General features: G+C 49.6%; 1 protein-coding gene across 6 annotated transcripts in view; it reads right to left on the reverse strand.

Moving 5' to 3' along the window:
• Window positions 1-1,137: 1,137 nt before the first annotated feature.
• Window positions 1,138-26,001, reverse strand: part of LOC149343440 (uncharacterized) — a 200,399-nt gene continuing 175,535 nt past the window's right edge. For 3 of the 6 annotated variants that reach the window (XR_016283122.1, XR_016283124.1, XR_016283123.1), the window contains 5 exons: window positions 20,030-20,244; window positions 13,436-13,579; window positions 10,144-11,472; window positions 6,389-8,808; window positions 1,138-1,248 (listed from right to left, as the gene is read on the reverse strand). Coding sequence is in view for 1 of the 6 variants with exons in the window: in XM_089545923.1 (XP_089402049.1) it covers window positions 8,657-8,808; window positions 10,144-11,472; window positions 13,436-13,579; window positions 20,030-20,244 (1,840 nt within the window). In the remaining 5 variants the exon portion in view is untranslated. Of the gene's footprint in view, window positions 1,249-6,359; window positions 8,809-10,143; window positions 11,473-13,435; window positions 13,580-20,029; window positions 20,245-23,035; window positions 23,283-23,377; window positions 23,497-26,001 lie in introns of those variants that run through there. The other 3 variants (XR_016283126.1, XR_016283125.1, XM_089545923.1) reach the window with 3 other exon arrangements.

Raw genomic sequence — 26,001 nt, forward strand, 5'->3', positions numbered from 1 at the left:
GAAACACTCATGTATTTGTTTGTAGTTCCAGTGGCTGTGCAGTAAATGGCAAGCTCGCCGGCTTATTATCCACATCGTTCAAAACGTCCATACTAGCCACCCGATTGTTCCTTTGTCCAGTAGTTGTGATAGCAGTAGTACAAACAGGAGTATCAGTACTAGTAGCACCAGCATCAGAAGCAGCAGCACTAGCTGAACATTTCATTTTCTATTTGTGGGCAATTCCTCTGCGCGGGGGCGCACAGGCAGTCACTCGAGGCAGGACTTTGTACAAAGGGTTTATTCTCACATCAGGGGGGCCGGTCGTCGTCGTGGCAGCTGGGTCAGGTGGTCCTTTCGGCAGGGCTGGTCCAAGAGCAAGAGACCGCGAGCCTCTCCGGTCTCGCCTTATAAAGGCTTTCTCCCAGCCTCGCTCCCCCCGCCCCCCCACTCGGGAAGAAGGGGTCCGAGGGTACACGCGGTGAGCGGCGCGAGATTTGACTTGCCCGCGAGCAGACCCTACATCTCCCCCCCCCTCAAACGTCCGTCCCGGGGTCCGCCAGCAGGCGTTCGATGACCTCCGGGTCCGGGTCCATAGAGTCGTCGCAGGGGGGAGGGGTGCTCGCCGGGGGGCCGCTCACCGCTGGCTGGACGGGCTCCTCACGAGCCGCCTGGGGGGGGCGAGGCGCCTGGCTCCGCTGGGGGCCCTGCCGGCAGCGCCCTCCAAAGCTCCTCGGCCGCCGGGGACAGCAGGTCTGGGCGGCTGGACTGGAGGATTGCTAAGGGCCGCCTCCTCCGGGCTGCCCCTCTGCAGTGGCGCAGCGGGGGAAGGCGCTGCAGCCGCCAAGCGCCCTTCCGCCGCGAAGGGGCTGCGCCTGGTCCCGCCACCTGGACCGCGCGCAGTACGAGATGGCCGCTCCGTTGGCGACCGTGGTCCAGGTGGCCACGTGCCGCAGGACCCTGGGCCGCTTGGGTTGCGGCTGCTCGGCGGCCGAAGCGCCGGCTGGGTGCTGAGGGGGGCCCTGCGCCTGGTCGTCACTGGCCCTCTTGCGTTGGCCTGCACCACTGGGAGGTGCTCTCCAGTGGTTAGGCATGTGGTTTGGCGGGCGGTGGGGGCCACCGCGGCCGTGGAACCTGCGCCACTCGCGCGGCTCCTGCCGCCAGCCGGGTGGCGCGCCTTGATGGCGGCCACCGTTCGACGGTGGTCTGCCTTGCCTTCTGGAGTCCGAGCCACGGGCGTCGGTCCGCTGGAGCTTCCTAGAAGACATACTGAGAGGGCGAGAGCACTGCGAGTGATAATTGATCGAGAGACACGGGTGCTACCTGGTCCTCAGGTTGTAGCGTCGGTTGCGAACCGCACCGCTACCTGCTCGTCCTCCCGGGGGTGAGATCGCCGCATCGCGCTGATTTTCCACCGCTTCGCAGCCATCGTCCTTGCGAAGGTGGAAAGCCTTCAAATCAGCGACATGCACCGGACCGGCGGTTTCGCCGTTTGTCAACAACCGCAGCTGGTAGGTGAGCGGCGTAGTCCGTGCCGTAACTTCGTACGGCCCAGCCCACTTGTGCGCTAGCGACGCGGCGAAACCGTGCGCTGCGTTACTAAGTGGGTGCGTTCTCTTGAGTACTAAGTCGCCCGTGTTGAAAACGACGTGACGGCGACCTTTGTTGTACTGATCCGCATGCTCCATGCGCGCCACATCGAGGTTTTCGCGGGCTGCTCGCTGCGCTGCCTCCAGGCGCTCCCGGAGCCTTGCCGCGTACTGCGAAAGCGGAGGGGGCCCAGGCCCCGCCGCGTCGAGTAGGGCATTCTCTAGCGGAAAAGCGATCTCTCTCCCAAAATTCAAGTAAGCGGGTGTAATACCCACTGACCTGTTCACGGTTGTCCTTGTAGCGAACGCCAGTTCGGACAGCCGCGCGTCCCAATCTCTGTGCTGCTCGGTCGTCGCGACCAGCATGCTCTTCAGATTTCGATTCACCCGCTCGGTTATGTTGCTCTGAGCGTGGTAGGGACTCGTTCTCCTGTGGCGGATTTGAAGCGCCCGACAAGAGTCTACAAAGACTTTGCTTGTGAAATACGAAGCATTGTCTGTAATCAGGTCGGAAGGGAAACCGAAACGAGTGAAAGTCTCCAACAGTTTTTCCCAAATTCGTTCCGACACAAGCTTCCTAAGGGGGAAAACCTCAACCCACTTGGAATAGTGGTCCGTTATTACCAGGATGAATTGGTTTCCGCGTGCGGACCGAGGGAGGGGTCCCATGATATCGCACGCGACCACTTGCCACGGGTAGTTGCTAACTACCGCCTTCATCATGCCAGCGGGCTTGCCCGCCCGAGGCTTGGCTACCTGGCATACCGGGCAGGTACGGGCGTATCCCAGCACATCCTTTCTCATGCCTGGCCAGGTCGCGACACGGCATAACTTGTCGTAAGTCTTACTGCCGCTGCCACGGCCTGCCAGCGCTGAATCATGGAAGTACTGCAGGAACCGTTTCCGCAACCTTCTCGGGACCACGACTCGGAAAGGGGATGCTATCGCCGCTTCCTCGTCAAGTTGGGGAATATAGCGGAGCAGCAAGCCATCATCGCCCAGCAGATACGCGTCGTACTTGCCCTCAGCGTTCCCGGTGCAAGCTGCGCTGCTCGCAAGCTCCTTCAGCACCCGCTGGCAAAGACCGTCTGCTTTCTGGGCCTCGATCAGCTCTTCTCTACTGACCGCTACTCCCCAAGACAGATTTCTTTCTGCCTCGCTCCTAGGCGGGCGAGCGGTCGCCGCCACGAGCTGCTGTGTTTCCCTTCCGTCACAGCACCGTGCGGGACCTTTGTCCGTCTCCTCTCTCTCCAAACCGGGCGCGACACTCCCGTCCGCCCTCTCTTCCTCTCCAACAGCGGTGACGCCGCTTTTTACAAAGCTGGGCTGCGCCTCTGAAGCGCTTCCGCCAGCATTCCATGGTGCGCGCGATAAAGCATCGGCCACCTTGTTCAAGCTGCCCCGGCGGTACTCGATGGCGTACGCGTAACGTTGCAACGTCAGCGCCCATCTCGCGAGTCTGCCTGCGGGGTTCTTGAGCCTCTTTAACCAAGACAATGCCTGATGATCTGTCTGCACGGTGAAGACCGCTCCGTCTAGGTACATGTCGAACTTCGACAATGCGAACATGATCGCCAGGCATTCTTTTTCGGTCACGGAGTAATTCCGCTCCGCCGATGTGAGCGTGCGACTAGCGAACGCGACAGGGCGCAGTTTGCCCTCGTGTTCCTGCAACAAAACAGCTCCAACACCGTAGTCACTAGCGTCTGTCTGCAAGACAAACTGCTTGTTCAGGTCGGGGAGGCGCAGACTAGCGGTATTCGCTATCGCGCGAGCCAAGGCAACAAATGCGTCACTCTGTTCCTTGCCCCAGACCCACTTCGAGCCTTTACGCAACAGCAGGTTCAGCGGCCTTGCAAGCTCCGAACAGCGCGGGATGAATTGCCTGTAGAACGCAACCATCCCCAAAAACCTCTGCAAGCTTTTCACATCCATGGGGCAGGGGTAGTTCAGAATTGCCTGCAGTTTGTCATCATTCGGTCTCAGTGTGCCATCATCCACGACAAAGCCCAAGAGGTTCACTCTCTTCGATGCCAACTGCACTTTCTTTGGATTAATGGTTAGACCGGCACGTCTCATTCTATCGAGAACGGAATTCAGGTGAATGAGGTGCTCCTCGAACGACTGTGAGAATATCACAACGTCGTCTAGGTACGCCATGGCGTAGTTGAACCTTGCATCGCCCAGCACGATGTCCATCAGTCGCATGAACGTGCTCGGGGCGTTAGACAAACCAAACGGGACTCGAGTAAATTCGAAGAGCCCGCGGTGGCAGGTGAATGCGGTTTTCTCAATGTCACCTTCGGCCACCTCAATCTGCAGGTACCCTCTGCTTGCATCCAGGACTGTGAAGAACCTCGCGTTCCCTAACGCGTACATCACAGCCTCGATCGACTGAAAAGGGTACGCAACCGTAGGCGTCAGTGAGTTGAGCTTACGATAATCAACACACAGCCTGACCGATCCATCTTTCTTCGGTGCTAGAACCACTGGTGACGCCCAGGGACTTTGTGAGGGTCTCACCGCACCGGTGTCAATCATCTCGTCAAGGGCACAGTCGAGAAGCTGCCTCTTATGCGCACTTAACAGCCTCGGGTTACACCTGAAAGGGCGCGTATCAGCCGTCTGAATCTCGTGCTGAAGCAGGTCGGTTCTGCCCGGTTTCTCCGTGAAGCAATCCGAAAACGGGAGTAAAGTTTCCGCGAGCCTTCGGCGCTGACTACTGGGTCCTGAGAAAGACGCAATAATCGCTTCTAACGGGCCACCGTCTCTCAGCGTCTCGAGGGAGCTCACCTGCCTTTCTGTCGCACAGGTGTGGACAACCACCTTTTGTGCAGGACAGCCGGGCAAGGATGCGCTTTCGAAGGGAATGAGGGGGGCGAGCTGGCTGTAACGATAGCCATTCTCCCCCATGTCGAGCACAATGCCTTCGCTCGAGAGAAAATCCCTTCCCAGAATTACTGGTATTGACAAGCCAGGCAGATAGACGAAGCGATGTCTCCGCTTTCTGCCGTCAAAACGCATCGTAAGACGCACTGCTCCCTTTGCCCTTGCCGCCCCAGCTGCTAAGCTTAACGGGGTTTCGGCCGGTCTGACACGGATGTTACCTATCCGGCAGGCCTCGTACACCTCGTCACCGACCAGTGACAGCGTTGAGCCCGTGTCTACGAGTGCAGAGTAGCATCGACCCGCTAACTGCACTAGCATAAAAGGGCTTGAGCGCGGAACGACTCCCTGAGTTCTACAGGCGAGCGGGACAAAGGCCTCCCCGTCGCCGGCGCGGGAGTTCTTTTCCTGACTAGCGCCTTGACAACCATGAAATTCTCCCGCTGACGGTGAAAGGCCGCTGCCACCAGACATCACCGCCAGCGCCTGGCGTTTCCCTGCATACGCCTAGCTTGGCATTCGCGTGCCACGTGGCCGGGCTGGTTGCAATTCCAGCAAAGCCGGTCATTCACCCGCCGCGTAGACGGAGGACCCCTCGTTCCACGAAGCGGTTGGGGACGGCTCTCCCCTTTCTCCGCGCATTCCTGACGCTCGCTCCGCGCGTGGCCTGTGAGACCGGCAGGACGCCGCTGCTCGAATGCGTACGGGTCAAGCGCACGAGGGACAACAGGGGGTTCCGCCTGATTTTCCACGGCCATTACCTCGGCGCGCCGAGCCCTCATCGCGCATTCTCGGCCTCCATCCCATGCGCATCCCGATTCTAGCGATTCGGCCGGCCTGGGGGGCGGCCGGTAGCGCAGTTCGGCGAGTAAATCCGCCTGCACGGTCTTGGCCTCCTGCGCTAGGGCCTCGAGGTTTGTAAAACTGCGGCCCCGCAGATACGGCTTGAAGCGTGGATGGCACTGCCTGATCACACGCGCAACCTGATCTCGGTCGGTTGCCATCGGATCTGCCCTCTTGTACAGCTCCTGCATTGCGCGTACGTATTCGAGGAGGCTTTCCTCTGGGTGTTGGGTGCGCAACGCGAGCTCATCCAGCATCCGGCGCTCATAATCAGGCGGCAAGAACTCGGCGCGGAAACGATCTTTGAAGTCCGCCATCGACTGGAAAGTCGGCTGGCAGCGCCTCCATCGCGCCGCGCTCTCGACGAGTGCTACAGGCAGGACCTGCCCTAGCACTACGTCATCTGGGGCGCCCAGAGCCGTCTGGTAGTCCTCGAGTTGTTGTAAAAACTCGTGGACTGATTTCGCGTCCGTGTACCCGGAAAAGGAGGGGACCTCCATATTTATCCGCGGGCGCGATGCTGTCGCCGATGCTACCGATGCTGCGGCCTGGTTGGCGCCAGCCACCGAACCGAGCTGACGGGCTAATGCGGCAAACATCTCAGTCACCTGCCCCATTACGGCCGCCGCGTCGGCCGTCTCACTACCGGCTGCCCCGCCATCCAAAGCCGTGGCTGAAACATCCTTTCTGGGAGGCATAGTTCGCGCTAACTGTCCGGCCGCACCGGCTAACTGCTCATGGCAACAAGAACATTCATATACACAACAATCTATCTACAAACACGCGGAAATACACAACACAAAACGCCCGAAAACTACATAAATAACACAAACCCCTAACAAATTTACAAGACTACAAAAGTCGCTAGCCCGCGAACATTCCGCCTGACCCGCTCCTTAACCCTATCGTACCCCGAACAAATAGGGCCTGCCACGATTCTGGCTGCACGTCACAAAATCGGCAGAGAAATCGTCCACAAGGTGTTAATTAAAGCCGCACGCTGGGCGCCATTATTTGTGGGCAATTCCTCTTCGCGGGGGCGCACAGGCAGTCACTCGAGGCAGGACTTTGTACAAAGGGTTTATTCTCACATCAGGGGGGCCGGTCGTCGTCGTGGCAGCTGGGTCAGGTGGTCCTTTCGGCAGGGCTGGTCCAAGAGCAAGAGACCGCGAGCCTCTCCGGTCTCGCCTTATAAAGGCTTTCTCCCAGCCTCGCTCCCCCCGCCCCCCCACTCGGGAAGAAGGGGTCCGAGGGTACACGCGGTGAGCGGCGCGAGATTTGACTTGCCCGCGAGCAGACCCTACATATTTTACAGTTTTTATTTTCACGTGGATCTCAGCGTGGAACGATTCAGCGAAAAGCTGACAGAAATGTCGGCGAAGAAGAAAAAAGGTGACAGTTAACTTAATGTGGTTGTCACAGGTAACCCTTTATAAACTTCATTTTCGTTTACGGACTTGATATTTTTATCCCGATATGTTTTTATTTGGCAATCTAAGGCACGCTTGTATATATCACAATGAGATCGTAGTGACGAAACTTCAACAACATTTAGCGAATACGCAGAAAGCGCCACACCACACAACACATTTCGAGTTAACACATGTTGAAACAAAAGGCTTGCAGCGCATTCTCTCTTGCTCCACTATAAAGCAACGTAAACAAATTATTTTAACCTAAAAGTACTAATCACGAAAGCCTGTTCGAAGAAGTCCACTGGAATTTGGTAGTCATGAACCACTTCTCCGCCTTGAATTTTCCAGCGCATTCTAGAATACATGTGCAGCACGTTAAGAGTAAATAGCGCATCAAAATGATGACGTGGCGCCTGCTTTCTACGTTACCATTTCCACCGTTCATTGCCTCGCTGCTTTGAACGAAGATCGCTTGTAAAGTAATGATATAAAAACTAACTCCAACATAACAACGCGCACAGCTTTGCTTTATTCCTATTGAAAAAAAAAGTTGTAGGCTAGGCTCACCGGCTGAACGCATGAATGAGCGAAAGTTCTTGTAGCTTTGGTTTAGGCATATAAGCCTGCATTCTAAAGTGGAACTCCCCCTCGGGTAGCGCATTCCTCCGCCCTTTTCATAACCTCTTTCTTCCACGGTAGCCACCTTCCGGCTGCTCATTCCTCTTCTCTCGCCGTAACCTTCCAAGCCACTAAACCACCCATCGCCGCCCATTCCCTCGATTTCCTCTCGCACTTTTCCTCTGCACTCTTTCCCAAAACGTGAAGAGGGAGATTTCTGTCCCTGTACACTTTGCCACCTGGGCATCGTAGCAGGAGGATTAAATTTAAAAATAACTTAAATAAATGGAGCTCCATTAATTATGCAAGTTCAAAGAGTTCACTAATAATTCATACTTTAGAGCAAACACTCTAGATTACACGGCAGAATGCACAGCTGTATGGCTAAAGTAAAGCTAAAATCTGTCGCTGTAAAACAAATCCGACTTAATGCTTACGTTTATGCCGATGAGACATAATCACGCGTGTTAAAAAGCCATTCTTTCGGTGAACAGTTATCAAAAATTCAACAGCGACTAATTAACTCTGTGATCGATGGATGAGTCAACAACTGATAGCTTAATCAATCGACCAACTTCTTAGTAAAACGACCATTTAAACTAAGTTGTGAGGTGCAGTGGCAATGTCAGAGCGAATACTTCACTTGACATCTATAACATCAGTCTTGAGAAGCAGCCGGCGCATCGGTCCTCCTTCTTCGGCCACTCGCGTAGTTCCAGCACGGCACTAATGACATTGCCAGCAAGATGTGTCCGACTGTCGGCATTGGGGTGCACTGCACCGTGAAATGAGCACGCTTTGTAACTGAAGTCAGTAGCGGCAAATTCATGCTCCACGCGCACTCCAAAGATCATTCAGGCCCCAATACACATAAAACAATAGCACAGGTTCATTCGTAGAGGCAACGGGGGTTGCCAGATGGTCCACTCGAAGGCGTAGTTCTTTCTCAGCCACATAGAAAACACGCAAGTCACAGTAGCACACATAAATTGTCCATAAGGCGGCCCGCGCATTGCTACCTTCACACTGGTTTGTCGTGTCGCGGCTAGCGACACTCACACTGTCACGATGTTCGTCCGACGACGGTGTGGCAATGTTTCATCAGTTCCTGTGACGAGTGGTTTATCACAACTCTGAATGCACATTCGGTTCGCTTACGCACGGGCATCTACAACCCGTGCGATTCTTCACGCGTGATCTGCGGGAACACTTCGTCGAACATCCTGTTGACCGCACTGCTGAACCTATCGGATGTGTAGGTGGGCTTTCGGGCACCTCCCTTGAGGTCCGCGTTTGAAGTGTTACTTCGACGGACGCCTTTCGTGCTCAGGGCCCGCATGCGTTGTCCTCTGCAGCTGCAGGTTTGGTTCTTCGCGAGGAGATGATGAAGCCGGAGAGCACGAGAGCAGTGCATAGAAGCATGCCGGCCGCGATTCTGTACAGGTTGTCGTAGGAGCCCGCCGTGTCACGGAAATGACCTGCAGAATAGTACAAGAGCAGTCTAAGGCTTTTTTTTCAGCCTATCTCAAAGCAGATCATCAGGTAAACAGGCTGTGTGATTGAGACAGGACGAAGGAAGTAGACAGACGAAGAGCTGATTCACGACTGTCTATGTGTGTCGGCCTACTTCCTTCGTCCTGTCTCTGTTGCGCTGTGCCTTTACATGAAGAACATATACCGACTAGCTCAAAAGATGCCCTTTTTCAAGGCAGATGTACTGCAACTGAAGGACAACATGCAGTGCAGTAACCAGTTGGGGTGCGATTTATCGGTTAGAAGTGCTGGGTAAGCATGCGCGCCCATCTGCTCATTCATTCATACAGGTATAAGGTGGGCGTCCGGCGTCACAGGCGCAGCAAGGGAAATTGGTGAGGCCCCGCCGCGGTGGCTCAGTGGTTACGGCACTTGGCTGCTGGCCCGAAGGACGCGGGTTCGATCCCGGCCGCGGCGGCCGAATTTCGATGGAGGCAAAATTCTAGAGGCATGTGTACTGTGCGATGTCAGTGCACGTTAAAGAACTCCAGGTGGTCTAAATTTCCGGAGCCCTTCACTACGGTGTCCCTCACAGCCTGAGTCGCTTTGGGACGTTAAACCCTAATAAACCAAAAGAAACCAAATTGGTGAGAAAGATGAAAGGTAACTGGGGTGGTGTGAAATGGTAATTCAAGTTGGTAGAGTGTTTACAAACTCTATTTAATGGTGAGGGTATGTGGAAGGGCAGGTAAATTGGGCCGTGTGTGATGCACGACTACTCTGCAACCGCGACCAGTGTTGGTTAAAGCCGGTGCAGCAAGTCATGCGGTGGGGCGTTGGGGTGCGGCGTGATTCGACGTCAACTACGTTTACGCTTACGCTAATGCGAATTTGAGCGACAACTTGGGCGCTGCGAAATGCGGCCAGTAGGAGTCTCTATAAACTCGGAGCAGGGGTGTGTATTGTGGAATAATAGTGCAGGGCAGGAGATAGTTATGCTTGAGAAAGAACTTCACGCGTGGTCTCTCGTTAATCCAAATTCATCTTTTTCGATAGAGATATAAGGTGAGTGTGAAAATGCGGCAGCCGTGTGCAGCGGGCAGTCAGTGGGTGCGGAGTTGGGTTTTAACGGTGTAGGGTAGGTTGGGGTTTCAGGGCACGTAAGTGGTTGTAACGACAAGGTTGACGCTGAGGCTCACTGGGGCGGTTGCGCAGGTTGTATATATACTGGTGCATCATGTGAGCACGATGGCGCCGCTGCTTTCGCAACCCTTACAGTTTTAGCGCTAAAAAAAGTGCGCTAATGTGCATCAAGATAAAACTAGCAGATTTAAACTTACCGATTATCATTGGGTTGGTTAACTGCACCGGCAACGTGAGCAGGCCCGCCGCTCCCATAACTAGAGACACAGCCTCTGCGCCAAGGTAGTCCGCTATCAGGACCTGCCTCATGGTGAGCAGACCCGCCATGGACACTGACGACACCGCCCGTACGACCACGTGCGCAACCACCATCGTCTCTGGAGTGATCGCAAACAGTAGCCCGAGGGTAAACAGAGCACCACAGAAGAGGGTGGGCCTCGTCACCCAGCCGATGTCGGCGATGAGGGGCAGCAAAACACGCCCGATGATCTCCGGTGCTGCTGCGTACGCGATCGTCATGGTTGCTTGTACGGGCGAGACGCCCTTGTCTCTCGCATAGTCCACCATCGTTGTAAGGTGCACAGAGTTAACGTAGTCCAGCAACAATGAGATCAGAACGGCTACTGCAAAAGCAGGCGAAGGAAGCCTCGCCCGGTCGAGAAGCTTGAACAACCGGGGCAACAATCCACGTGGAAGACAGGGAAGATTGTTTCTTGCTGTATGGTATTGAGCGCCTTGGGTTTCGCTGTCGCTCTCGGCGCCCTCATAACGTTTGCGGGTGTCATGGTGAACTGGCAACAAAGGCCTGGTCACGGCGCTCGCTGTGTGACTGCTCAATTCTTGCCTATCAGTAGCACTTCCTTTTATCTCACTATTCATGGCCTCCGCGTGATGTTTTCCCAGCACTTCTTTCTTTCTCTGCAACATTGAGGCAAGCCAGTTTCTCTTCTGAGTGTCTTGTTCGGACAGCGCTTGACTCACCCCCGGCACTTTCTTTCCCGAGAACTCTGAGGACCTGCACAAATCCGAACCAGAAATGTTCTGCCCAGTTGAAACGTTGCTGCTTCTGCGTGGCGTCAGGTCAGGTATCAGCGCCTGAGCCTCTGCAACTATGAGGTCAACCTCCTTAGAATCCTCTTTAACCACTTCGTTAGCCCCTGACGCAATCGCCAGCATATCCTCTTTTCGGACTGAAGGGCCATCCCAGTCATTAGGGCTTGCTGTTTCCGCCTGACCGTCTTCCGTTCGAGTCGGCGGCGTAGCTTCCTTCTTTCCACTCTTGGTTAGCCAGGGCGGCTCCCTAAGCATTATGCAGAAGGCGGTCACGTGCATCGTGATGGCGCCGAACACAAGCGAAGCACCACGAAACCCGTAGGCGTCTCTCAGTGCCGACAGCACGGCCGGAAACACGATCGCACTGACCGGATTTGAGGACAGCCGAAGACCCGCTGCGATGCCCCGGTACTTGCGGAAGTACTGCATGATCAGTACTATATGTGTGACCAACACAACTCCCGATCCTATACCTGCGTGCAAATGGAAATGTGGACAGCATGAAACAGTAGCAAGCTTATGTACCCTAAGACTTTCTGCAAGCAGTAATATATGTTGTGTCGCACTCCTATTCACTGTATCGCAATACTCTACCTTTTACGCGTTTTTAATCAGGCGAATCATCTTTTTAGCAATTCAGTCGAGCCCCTTTGTAACGGCTGCAGCTACGATGAACGCTCGCATATTATGAGCACGGGTGATGCTACCGCCAAAATATTTATTATAGCAATGACAGCGAGTCCCAGATGCAACTAACATCGGTGGCTACAAGTCGGTTATTCGGCTACAAGTCGGGAACTAGGCGCTGTAAACTCCTCATCGTGGTCGGAAAACTCGCGCTTCCCCCCACGCGTGTTCGCCAAATGCAGCCGGTACAGCCAGCGATGACGGCGCCGCCCACCGGCAGGTAGCAGCCACCATTAAGGCTCGTTATAAATATTCATTCAGAACGACGGCTCGACATCGCCGCTATGGCGCAGTGGGTTAGAGGCACGTGTTGCGTATGGAAGGTCGCCCGTTCAACTTCGCTCTCTGTATTGTAATTTTATTGCTTTTTTTTAAATTTCATTTCTTATTTTTTTCCCTTTTAGGTCGCAAATCGTGATGCTTAGTGGCATATAACGCCGTTTAAGCATTATTTAGGGAATAATTATCCCTTTTAGGTAAGCCGTTGTGACAATTTTCAGTCACCGTGATCAATTCACCGTGGTTTCAAGCCTTGTGGCTGTACAGGCTGCAGCTGGCGAATACGCTCCCCCCACCGCGAAGACAAAATAGCGGTTATCAGCCCCCGTCACACCACCCCAGCAACACGTGGCCACCCAAAAAATGTAATAAAAATGAGGGACCTCAAATTGGAGTTAACCGCGGTCCAAGGACACGCCGATCGACCGGATGCAAGGATCGTTGAGTGTGTGTGTGCCGGCTGTACAAGTGTCGAAAGTGGAAGCAGAAGCCTGGTGGGCACGACGCAAGGATAGCGTTGAAATCTAAACTACGGCATACGCATGAGGTAAAAGGCAGTGACTGGAGAATTCTAATGCTAATCACGTGGTATATCCTGCTGGCCAAGCTGGTCATGTCGCGTGCTTCACCTGCGCTGACTGTCCATACTGCACGCAAGTGCGCTGCGCTACCTTCGTGCAGCATCTTTGTAGTTTTATTCAAGCGCGTAGGCCACGCTGATCGGAGGCCGTGAGTAAAATGCAGATCTCAAGGTGAGCTGCATTCATTCGAACGCTGCATGGGTCCTTCGTTAAAGCTACGAGCTCTGTGGGGTACAAATGAATATGGCAGGTCTCTTTCTCGAACACAAAGACCTTTGTCTGTGCCCAGGACATGTCCGCCATGCACGAGCGTAAGCAGTAGCCTTTGGCGCCGTGGCTCCGGTTGTGGAAGCAGGTATCAGATTCTGCCCATTCAGAAATGAATTGACTGTTTTTTTTTTATTTGGACTATGAAGCGTGTTTCATCGAAGTTATAATTCAGTGCCTAAAGTAAATACAAAAAATTTTCAAGGCCGTTACTGAACTTCCTGTAAAAATTTCTCCATTCTACATTAAACTACACGAAAATTTGCGATTCAAACGCTAGTAACACAAAACGGGCGACGATGGTGAACAGCAAACTAAGTCCGAAGTCACAGCCATGTAAATTTACTTGTCTCATTATCGCTATAGCTATCAACACCTTACTTGAGACGCCAAGAGGGAAGTTGCTAATGCTGCCAACTTCATTCAGTTTAGCCAGCAGTTCTGCCTCCACGCGGCGCACGGTCGCAATATTTCTTCGTTTCACAATTAGCCTCAGGGAGTCGGGACTGTGTCACGGGGATGTTTCCATTGCACTCTGTCTCGGCAAAAGCTGTTAATTCGATCGTCGGGCTCGCGTAGAATTGCGCGTGCATTACAAAACTGGTCATACGATCTGCCTCACCATACGCAACGCCGATGATCGCAGTCATCCACCCAATACTGGGAGCGAAGGCAGATGCGATGAGGCTACCCCAGAGCATGGTGCTTCCCAGGAGACCAATCCAAAACAACGACAGGTATTTGTGCAGTAGGGTGACAAGGAGACCTGCAGAAGCCGTTCAAGAGAAACATGCAGGTATCAGCGCGTAAATGGTCGGTCACACCAACCTCTTTGCGTATGTTAATATTTTCGTTCACACAGTGAGCCGTAAAAACTGTATCAAGAATGCTGGCACATGGCACTCACGTATTACATAACGACGCACCTCTGTAATAGAAGAATGCAGGAAATCGTCAGAAAATTCGCGTTTGCATTGGCACGCATATAGTAGCTCTTGTTGTAAAAGTAGCCTAATCGTTGAATTGGACAACTATAAAACTGCTTTTCATATCAGCCAACGGGAGATTACTTTCAACGCACGAAGACACAATTAACCACACTTGTTTTTTTTACATCTTTCAAAAACAGCAGCAGCATTCTAGCATTAACCATCACTATCAACGTCTTTCTCCCTGCACACATTACTAAATGAGTTCTGGTGCCAGTGAGAAGAGCGTACACACAAGATAAAAGCGACGTTAGTTTCCCGCACGCTGCACGGAACATGATACGACAGATAAGATCCGTACAGTATTGATGAATTACCGTGCGTATGTTGTTTCGTTAAACGCACTCAAAGTTTCGCATTTCAGCATATAATAGATACGGTATGGAACGTGATGTTTAACTTGTAATGCAATCTGTGCTGCAATAACCACTCACTTTTCAGAGTTTTGTGGTTTAATTTATTGCGAACCACTGTTACAGAAGAAACGCCAAATATATCACCTGCAAATACAATGACCAGAAAATTCATTTATTCCAATGAATTCAAAATTTTTAAGAAGTCATAGGTGCTGTAAATTCCTCGACGAACTGTGCAACACTAGGTGGCAGAAAAATTTAGTGCTACCGTTATTTTGCGAAGAGAGTAGCACTATAGTTTCGTGTGGCAGAAAAAGCTTTTTTATGCTTCGATCACGTGATTACAAAAGGGTGTAAAATTATGTACGAATCCATGTTATCGACGCACCACAAGGACGAGGACGGAGACGTCGAAAGAACTTAGAAAAAAGTAGAGCAGTGTTTTTTTTATGACAGAGATTGCAATATGCGACGACCGCGGAGAGTACAGGCCCCGATACTGTATATCTTTACCGAGAGCGGTCTGTGCAATCTGTGCATGGTACGCCGTACACTGCACTGGGCAGGAGCATGTAGGACGTAACACCTAGCATTGTTTGCGAGCTACGGGAGCGTCGGTATACGAAAGGAGTATGGCATGCACTGAGATGGACGGTTTCCACTTACGCACTGCAAACACATTACAATAACGCTGCTATTTGTTGCCCCTAAAGTTCCTTTTTCTCACGTTTCTGAAAAGGTAGCAGTAAAGGTTGAGGTAATCTTTTCCGAGCGCAATTAAAATTAACAAAACCATTAAATAGATGTGCAACACTCGCTAAAACAGTAAAGTGCGCCTTCAAGACTAGACCAGCCAATGTTGTGACCACGCAGCAACAATCGACCATCTCTAAGAAGCTTACAGCAGAAATATAGCACTACAACGCAGTACAATGCGTTCCGCTCCAGCTCTCACGTTCCAGCTTAATGCATTAGCACAAGCTGTGTATACGTATCCCTAGAGAGTGTCGCATAAGTGTTAGCGGCGACTTCGTAAACACCATATAATATGTACACAGACTGTGTTGAAAAGCCCGCGTGACTCTTTTAGACATCCCTAAGAGCTAGCAGGAGAGAGCTGTGGAAGTACCTCGATTTAATTTTAACGCGACAGTTGCGAGGTCAACGATGAAGTTGGGGAAAAGGAGGGCTACAGATTAGGCTCGTCAGCTACTTGTTGTGCCGAGCGCGTCGTCGGCTGTTGACTCTTGATAAAGACAGTATGTCAAGGCTTGCCGTCATAGGTGAACGTCACTGGGTTCTAATCTGCTTCACATTTTTTCTCACCGAGGTCAGTGGCTGCACGTACTCTAGTATTCATGAGCTGATCTCGCCTTTATCTTAACGACAGGGCCCACGACTGCCGATGCACACAACTGCGGCAAGAGCTAGCCTTTCGAAACGAAAGTGAGCGAAATCTTCCGTGCATATGCGCGCGTGCAATCGAGTGCAATCGAGTGTAATCGAGTGCAATCGAGTGTAATCGAGCGCAATCGACAGTGCGTGCAGGGCAGAGCCAGCGTCCTCGACTTGGTGTCTCAAGGATGAGAAAGAGCACATTGCAAAGGAAGAGAGTAAGAATCAGGAAACTGCGACAATCACGAAGACTTCAGCTTCTTTTCTTTACTTTCTTTCCAGCCACTGGTGTGACGTCAGCGCCGGTTTAACGTCAGCGCCGCAAATGAATGTGTAGTCCATTCTATCAGTTTGAGCTCAGTCGATTAGTCAGTCAGTCCATTACTAGATGTAATGTGAATTACAAAAAGTACTTTAAAGGCCCTGTATTAGCTTATAGCACATTATTACCATTAGGAGTAGTAGTAGTAGTGGTTATTTATTGGTACATTTAATATGGAAGGTAAAAGAATCTTTGCTGCCCCGGCATCTGCTATCGCAGCTGGAAGCACCTGAGCTGGGGCAGCGGAATAAAGAATAGCAGGCAGTATGTAGAAGTGAAAGGAAAGGGGTTAGGGGATAGTGGAAAGGACAGGGGGAGGGGTACACTTTCAATGAATCTATTTACATATCTACATGGTAAGTATAAACATATATACAGGTCGCACGCTCGTGAAGATCTGGAAGATCACTGTTCAATCACACGCGCACAAAAACTTATTTTCGTACGTTCAATACGTTGCTTTTTTTTTATATGGGCAAATGTGCACATACCTCCACTGGAACGTTTATCAAACTAGATATTAGAAAAAAAAATAACAACTGCACCACCTTAAGAACAGTAAATAACTGCGCAAAAAGGACGGGACGAGAAAGAAGCACGCGGGACAGGCGGAGGGTCAAGCAGGGTCACTCCGTGCCAAACGTCCCAGACGTCCCGCTCGACCATCTCTGATTCGTTCAATAGAATTCAAGGAATATTATCGCAACGTGCGTAATGTAGGCATAGAATATTTTTGCCGAAAAAAAATTAGTCATGAGGCGAGTGCAATTTGAACGTTTCGAAAAGGCGTGAAAACAGGCACTGCTGAATAACTGATGAAAAAATCCGAATTTTTATAAACCACTCCACAAATTTTGTAATGACATTTGCACAGATTCTGGCTTTTGATACGATCCGGAGGATGCATTCTTGCAGGATATAACTATTCTAGAGATCGGATGCAATGTAGACGTTGCGCTATTTTGCGATTCTTAAAAACAAAGATATCAACTTGCTCTCGAGAATTAGGGAATGACCATTTTACTTTCCTAGACGTCTATTTTCTATTTTAAAAATTTTACAGCTGATGAAATTGGATACGGTGAAGAAAAAAAATGCTGACATTGCAGAAAAATGCGTTTTTAACCATAACTACCCCTTTGTCTCACCGTGAAGAGGTCCTAGTAAAAATACAAAAGATGGCAGGTTTAGTAGGAGTGTTTCTTGCGTAGTATTTCTGATACTTTAATCGAGATGATTTTTCCTTCAAGGCTGAAAAAAAAAGATGAAGTTGAGCTCTCGCGCCGCAAGCTGCATCGTCTCTTAGCGCTTCTTTACCGCGGAGCCGGTAACCTAGCATGACACCACATTCGCGGTCACATAACCACTAGAGTTTGTCCTCACTCGTAGTCGTGCATCTTCAGGGTAGGAGCTAAAGCAGATATCGCATGAGACTCAGCGGGTGGTATGCGATAAGCGAGATCGTTTTCGGTTTCGCAGTTCGAACGGACCAGCTTTGGCGCCAGGCAGCCATGAGCTGAAAAAAGAGCATTCAAAGCGCTGTCTCGCGTGAATCACGAGGAAGGAACGACCATGCAGCCGGCAGGGCAACCGTTATGCCAGTTCTTTATTTATGTCGGAATCAAATCGCGGAGAGCGCGCACCTTGGGGGGGGGGGGGGGGGGGGTCACGTGACGGAGCGAAGTCCTCACCACTGCTTAGTGTAACCCGAGACACAATGCCACTGAGTGCGGAGATGCCTCGCTCTCGAGTGCTCTCGAGTCACCGAGCATACCGCGGCCGCGGTACCGGCGCGTCGCGTCGCTTTTTCCTACTTCCTCGTCGTGGCCTCTAAACATCTGTCATGCTTCGGATAACAATAAATGGGCATGGCACGAAAACACTGAACAACGATTGCACTGGTGTATCTGGGCTAAGAAAACTTTTTCCCACGAATATCTCTTCGACTGCACATTGTTCTGATGACTGCCTATAGCGTGGAAACTTTACTTAGAAATGAGAACTGTACAGTTATTCTGACCAGAGTGTTGACGGCGCTATCGTCTGCGGTGAAGAGACAGCACAACTTACGGCGCAAGACCTCCACGTCAAATTTTTTTCCTCGCTTTAAACAAAAAATCATCTTTAGTAGAACTTCAGATATGAAAGGCCATAGTATGTTCTACCAATCCCACCATCGTTTGTATTCTTACTTGTACCACCTCTTGATGAACTAAGCGGGTATTTATGATTCAAAACGCTCTTCTGCAACTTCAGCATTTTTTTTTACTTCATCAGTGTCATCAGCTGTAACTTTTTTTTTATATAAGTAATAGACATCTAGGGAAGCAAGATGACTGCTTTTTATTTCAGAGAGGAAGTTTATATTTTTTAAATGTCACGATATTATAATTTTTACATTTTATTTAAATTCTAAAAACTATTCACACCGTACAAAAATACAAAATCTGAATTACACCGAAAGCCAGAATCTGTGCAAATGTCATTAAAAAATTATAGGGGTGGTTTCTAAAAATTTGGATTGTTTTTATCAGTTATTGAGCGGTGCCTGCTTTCCCGCCTTTTCGAAACGTTCAAACTGAGCTCACCTCACAATTAAATTTTTTTCGGCGAAAATTTTTCAAGGTTAGATTACGCACGTTGCGATAAACTCCCACGAGCTTTTTTTCTTGCTTTTTAACTAATCAGAGATTGTCGTGCGCAACGTCTGGATCTTTGGCGTAGAATGACCCAACAGCCTGAAATAGTCCCCAGTTCTACGTGTGTTAATGCACAGCACGTAACTGATTCCCAAGCCAGGAGTTCTTGTTTCGAAAAAAGCAAATTTCTTCACCAAGTTCCCATTCCTTAACCTCATGGCGGCGGGTGTAATACATGCACGCCGCAGTGTCTGACAACTCTCCCTATTTCCACATTTTAACTTTCATTAGAACGTGCGCTTGTGATGTCACCATTACAAAAAAAAAAAAAAAATCGTTTCCGCCTGCGGGCACCACGAAAACTGAATTAACCCTTCAGACACCCCTCGACATATGCATTCAGAGAAAGACCGTACGTGCCTAAACAGTTTATGCAGCCCGGATGTAGCCTAAATAATTTTTCTACGCAGGACAACAACTGTTAGTTTTCCAGAGACATGCCCAAAATTGTGAACAAGGCGTCAAAATGGCTCCGAATTCCAATACAAAAATCATCAGTATTTACCAAATAAGCACCAGAGGCGCTGTTTAGTGACTTTTTTTTTTCGAAGACTAGAACGAGGGCAGAAGACAGCAATAAAATAAACTTATTAAAGCCTAAAAATCCTGTTCGTACGACTGTGCCAAAGAAAGCGCTGCCAGCCTCATTGTTTTTTTGGAATATTATTTCCTGCGTTCTCTCGCTATCTTGCAAGAACAACCAAGAATGTGATGTGGGAAACGCTGAATTCCTTTCAAGCAAGTAACGGTTAAGCGTGGCACATTCGTCGAAAAATCTCGTAGTTCTCGGTTTACTTTCATTGAAAAAAGTTAACCGAATGTGGATTTGAAATAAAAACATTTTTTCTGCGTAATCTCGGTAGCCACTCCACTGAAACTCGTTCCAGCATATGGAGCACTCATGTCCCCTCATACTTCAAACCTATTTCTTGATTTGTTTTGTGTGACCACACAGAAATAACATTTTTTTTTGTGCGAGCGCGCATTCTATAAATTTTTGTCCATTACTGCATAATGCACAATCCTGTGCCATATGTCCAACATTCTCTGGCAAAAATGTTGAAAATTGCCGAACTTGTAAGATACTGGTATGAAAATACTGAGGCTAATGGTTCATTCTTCTGATATGTAGCAAAATCTTTCTATTAAAGTGTTTCCATCGATCGCATCAGTTAAGACTGCCATAGAAAAAGCGAAGGGGAACGCTTCTGACGATAGAAAAAACGTGAATAGAAAAAAGAAAAAAAAAATGCAAGACTGTCGACGGGTGATGTGCGGATATATTTATTGTTATAGTAAAATCTTGAGTTATATGTAAAAATTGCGTTCATCCACGGTTCCCCCCTCAAAAATTATTTTGTCCCCAATTGCTGGGTATGTGCGTCTCGAAGAGTTAGAACGCTGCCTGCATTCGGAGTTGGACAGGCTCAGGGTGAGCGCTGTGACCTTGCTCACCGGCACACCGGAAAGTCGCGTTGAGGACCGACCCAGGCCACGAGGCACCCCGGCGGTCCACCCCGAACTCCTCCATGTAGGCCACGTAGAACCAGCCCATGTTGCGGTTGGTGGCGACGGCGAAGAAGCCGGCCAAGGACGCCACGACCGCCACGTCCCAGCGGCCGTCCACGCGGTTGCGAATCATGGCGAGCCTCGGTGTCCGGCTACGAGCGCTAAACAGAGAAACCACCAGGATTAAGACATCGGCGTCCATTCCCGTACACTTCTAGTTTCAGTTTATTTCCACTACCAATATGTCGTATACACTACAGCCGATTATAAAAAAACACGGTTCTTATTGCAGTTCTCAGTTCGTATGCAAAAGTGAATGAAATCTATCCCCAAAATTATATGGGGCCGCCGTGGTGGCTCAGTTTTTAAGGTGCTCGGCTTCTGATCCGAAAGACGCGGGTTGGATCCAGGCCGCGGAAGCCGAATTTTGATGAAGGCGAAATTCTAGAGGCCCGTGTACTGTGCGTTGTCAGTGCACGTTAAAGAGCCCCAGGTGGTCCAAATTTCCGGAGCCCTTCACTACGGCGTCTCTCATAGCCTGCGTCGATTTGGGACGTTAAACCCCATAGACCATAGACCAAACCCAGAAATATACAGGGTGTCCCAGCTAACTTGGACCAAGATTTATAAAAAAACTAAACGTTCTTCAGAACTGAAATCGCGTGGATGTTGTCGAGGTTTATCTAAAGTTACAGTACCATTGTTTCGCTCCTCCTATTTGAATAATTAGTCGAGATAAATAAATTAACTTTTTAAATATGGCTTTAAACGTTCAGACGTCAATAGGAATGTTGTGGAGCTCCACAAATATCGTCCAACCCAGGCACTTCCAACGAGATAGACCTAGCGTGGCCATTTTTATTCGGGAAAAACGAAAGCCCGCAGAGTTTAAAAAATACCACGTGACAGTGCGCTCCGTGCGCCCGGATGCGCCGCGATTACAGCGCTCTCACCCGTGCTTCGTAAGAAACATCACCCGCTTCGGGCCTTTCGTGCTGCCCACGACAGGGCTTCGCAATGTGCTTGGTTCCAATATAAGCACCAGTGGGCACGGGCGGCAATGGAAAGAAAGCGCGGCTCCTGTTTTTCAGCGTAATTCACACGACGTTATCAGGCTTGTTATCAGGCGTCATTGCTTGTTGATATCTTGCTCCCAAATTCGAACTCGTGAGATTGTCATCGTTCCTCCGCATGCATTCTGCTAACGTGAGTGTGCAGTTATTACCGCAGAAACGGGAGCCGCGCTTTCTTTCAACTCCCGCCCGAACCCACTGGCGCTTATCTTGGAACCAAGCACATCGCGAAGCCCTGTCTTGGGCAGCACGAAAGGCCCGAAGCGGGTGATGTTTCTTACGAAGCACGGATGAGAGCGCTGTAATCGCTGCGCATCCGGGCGCACGGAGCGCGCTGTCACGTGGTATTTTTTAAACTCCGCGGGCTTTCGTTTTACCCGAATAAAAACGGCCACGCTAAGTCTATCTCGTTGGAAGTGCCTGGTTTGGACGATATTTGTGGAGCTCCACAACTTTCCTATTGACGCCTGAACGTTTCAAGCTATATTTAAAAAGTTAATTTATTTATCTCGACTAATTGTTCAAATAGGAGAAGCGAAAAAATGGAACTGTAACTTTAGATAAACCTCAACAACATCCACGCGATTTCAGTTGTGAAGAACGCTTAGTTTTTTTTTTATAAACCTTGGTCCAAGTTAGCTGGGACACCCTGTATAAATGTACAGACTGTCAAAAATATACGGGCCAACGGGTTTGCTTCTAAACCATGGGCATGTCCAGCACTCGTAAAAGTTCTATGCTTCGTAGAGTAGAGGATAAGAATTTTTCTCTTCTTCGAGAGATTTTTGCTGCTGGCGGTCCAGAGCAAAATAGGCTTCACCGCTGGTAGGTAAGCTCAGTTTACTATATATTTCTGACAAAGGCTCTGGTTGAGTAGAGTACGTACTGCACCGAACACAAAAACAACGGCTGTTTTGAGGAGCGTTTAGGGTGATCTTGCAGATGGTCGCACCAAAAAAACAGGACTGCTCGTCACTGCAGAAGATGTTTACCTTGACGTGGACGACAATGACGGTTCAAGTGTATGATGAATTCTGAGATTTTTAAAAACGAACTTAATTTTTTAAGACGAGGTCCTCTGTCGAATGCAGTAGCACCCGATATTATTACGTGTTCTTTAGAACACCTGCTCATTAGAGCAAGCGTCAACTAGTCAGGTATCGAATGAAGCAAGCTGCTCTCCCGTAACAGTTAATGATTCTGCCAGATTTTGAAATGCTGGCAGCGAACACCGTTCGCCTCTCCACGACATTTGAATAACATTTGGATGAAGAAAAATTACAGAACGAAACCAAGTAATTAGACACTCAGTATTATTCAGTGCCACTAAGTATTAGCGCTTAAATCACACTAGTAGCATGCTGCATAGATTTGTGTAGACATAAGCAGCATTATTCACAAATCATGCGGTATAAAGCGCCCGAAATATGAATGCAGACATTTATAAAAGAAAATGGCTACGCCTGTTTGACGGGTGCCTTGTCTGTCGTGGAGATTGATTTCCGATCACGGATAGCTTTCAAGCGTAAACTAAGTTGCCACTTCTGCCTCAGACTCGTTGAAGGCATTTGCGCCTACCCACACTCTTTTAGTGACGCACGGCAGTCACTCGCGATTCTAAAGCAATGGTTTTTCACGCGTTCAAAGCAGCGCGTGGCTTGTATGGAAGGTGTACGTACGAGTTAAAGCAAAAATCCACATCAAAAGCGTCACCGTACATAACATGCCATGTTACCACAGCTAAGCAGTCACAGCGTTAATATACGCACGCAAAAATAGCCCTAGCATATGACCAATGCTTCACGCTCCTTCGACAAAGAACGCTAACGCAGCACGCTAACGCAACCTAATGAAAAAAAAAGAGGAGGAATGACATCACCTGATCGCTGCCGTACGAGGAAGTCGACATAGAAGAAAAAAAAAAAGCCGAAGAGGATCTCTCAGCGAGCGCAGCAGTACTGATAGGAGTGCAAGCGACTCGGCGGCGCCGCATACTGTGTCTTCCTCGCCCGCGAAACCGGAACGAAAGAAAGAGCGCCGCTACGCGGTTGCTCGAGTGGCTCGATCGTTGCATCACGCGATTCGCGAAGGCGCCGTTTGCGTAACAAAAGTGACAAAAACCGATTACGTGGTCCGCGCACATCGCCATCGTAGACTCCTATTAAAACGTGTTGACTTCGCTGTCTTAATCGGAACGCCTATGACACCGACACATTCTCACCGATGGGCTGGGTTTTAGTTTCGACTTCTGGAAGAGTCAAGTTTCAGGCTTTGACGTCGCTTCCTCACCTACTGCCAACAACGGGGGCACTGGAACGCTCAGCAAGCCTCTCGTGTTTCCTCTTCAGGGACTTTTTGAAGTGGTTTGCGATAAAAGGCGACCTTGTATCGAACGTAGATATCTCGCAAACATAGAGGAGGAAGAATGCACCAACTAGCCCAGCAACAAGTGTTACTTGAGTATCTTTCCAATACTGTGGGCCCTTTTCTAAGTGTTTCATCACCTTAAAAAGCGCGTTGTCCTGTCTACCTTTCTTGTGTGTGTCGTGTTTTGCGCTAGCTTTTGTACGAAGAAAAATGCACCAACTAGCCCAGCAACAAGTGTTACTTGAGGAAGAAAACGCCTCCACATTTGGCGAGAACACGTATCACGAAAAGCCCACGCCTCCGCTTACACAACTGCGTTCAATAAAGGCTCGAGACAATAGAAACCGCTACAGAAAACTGATATGGGAAGCGGTTGTGATCCTTCTACACGGAACGCGAGCAGCAGAAAAGAGAGAAGCGCATATCGCGGGATCCCTTCTCGGTATATTGTAGAAGCTTCGTCTTAATGCTGGCTTTGCCGGTACGACGTATTTACTGCCATGATCGTGTCGCTGTATTCATTAACGTATAATCTATCAGTGACAGGTAACCCAGTGTGTCATGTCTCTGTCCTCGCTGCCAGAACTCTTTTTTTCTGTTCTCGCAAGGGGCTCATCTTCGAAATGCGCTTGAGACTGCCTGCCACCGTGTAGAAATTTTCGACACTTGGCAACTGATCTGAGCAGACAAAAAATTATTCTGCCGATGTCGTATACATGCCAGTCACCTGGAATGCCTGCCGGTATGTGGATACTTGCACGTGCGCCATACCACATGCATGGTATATATGCTAGACGGCTGAATCGCGAGCGAGCGGTATATAATAAATTTGTACCAGAGCGCACGCATCCCGTGAAATTTTACAGCACACTGTACATAACTCTGTATATGTAATGCTTATTAAAGTAAGAAATCTTTCTCTGATGTGAGCTTGACAGAATTTATGATTATGAGTGTGAAAGGGCAGAAAGAAAGGCAAGCAAAATAAATTCATTCAGTCTTCATTCACAGAAGCCGCCTGTAGCAGCGCGGGAAAAATAGTCTTTTTTTTATCTTTCAAAATGTCTTCTAAGAGGCTTATGCTCAACCATTGGCGACAAGAAACACTACTTTATTAAGTTTTCTGTCCACAAGGCGAATAACTTTTAACCAAAAAAAATACCAAAGAGATAGGCTTTCTACATTTAGCACAGAGCCCGCCGTAAAAAGAAAGGGGAAAAATTATTTTCTACTCCTACGCACAGTGGAAGCGTATTCTGCCCATTGCAGGACTCCGAGGGGGACTTGTGGAGCCCTCATTTTTTTTTCATTTCCAGTGCCGAGCTTGTTAAGCCTGGATATCAACTGTATAGATGCAGTGAGAAGGACATCATACCGACCAGGAGGTACCGCGGCATAGCATGCTGTATGAGAAAGAGTCTGACGTCCAAAGAAACTAGACCAAGACAGGAAACTACCCTTCCGCCTCGTTCCTTCCCAAAGGAAGCGGATATCAATCAGGGAAGTGGTACGAATTGACCCTAACAATGCTAAGCACTGAAGACACCGCCTTGTTTGGATAACCAGTGCGCCGCAAGCGCAAATACAACCAGCTTCCTCCATTTAGCTCAGGGGCGCCTCAACATCCATGGATCAAAAATGGGGAGTGTCGCAGTATGAGTGGACTTATACGGGCCATGAATACAGCCCTGTAGTACTGACTGTGTGGTTTCGGGGACGTCCATTCAGCCCGCCCTATGGTGCACAAATTCTTGCTTCGCTAGGCAAATACTTCGTCAATTTCTTTTTTTGCGAGATGCATAGCGAAATTGAGCCACGTCTTTTTCATGCAGACTCTGAACGCGGCGTTGCGCCTCTTTAAGTAAGCTTTCACTTTTAATGCAAACTGAGTAACTCACTTTTTAAGCTGCTGTCAAAATGAATGACCTAAACGCTCCACTCTAATCTCCCGCTCACTTGAAAGAAAACATGTACTAGCCCTTGAAATGGTGCCAACTAAACGCATATCTATCGCATCACGCCAGAACGAAAGATATGTCGTGTATTTCTCCATTTCAAGTGCTATCAGGGCACCCTAGAGAGCCCTCGTGTAATCTCTCCGCGGGCATTACCCCGACGGTTACTGGAAACTGACGAATGCTGCGTCATGAACTGCTCCGGAAGGCAGTATGAAGGATGCACTGGAGCGTTACCGTGATGGCTAAAAAAGTCAGCTATGTTTCTTGAGTGTTAGTGCACAGTTGCATAGGATGTGCGACAGTTTGCTCGGAATTAAGCTCAAACAAGCCAGGGCTAGAGAAAAAGTAAACGATCTCAAAATAATTTTCCTCGGCGAAACGATCCGTATGACGATTCCAATGGTCCCATATATTTTCTGGACGGCTCATATACAATTTGATATGGATTCCGCACGCTTTCAATACGGCTTCCAAAGGCCATATAAAAGCTGTTTTTATATTTTATACGTATGCCTATTCT

The sequence above is a fragment of the Amblyomma mixtum genome, chromosome 5 (genome assembly GCF_055824585.1).
Source record: "Amblyomma mixtum isolate Tamu chromosome 5, ASM5582458v1, whole genome shotgun sequence".
Taxonomy (NCBI): domain Eukaryota; kingdom Metazoa; phylum Arthropoda; class Arachnida; order Ixodida; family Ixodidae; genus Amblyomma; species Amblyomma mixtum.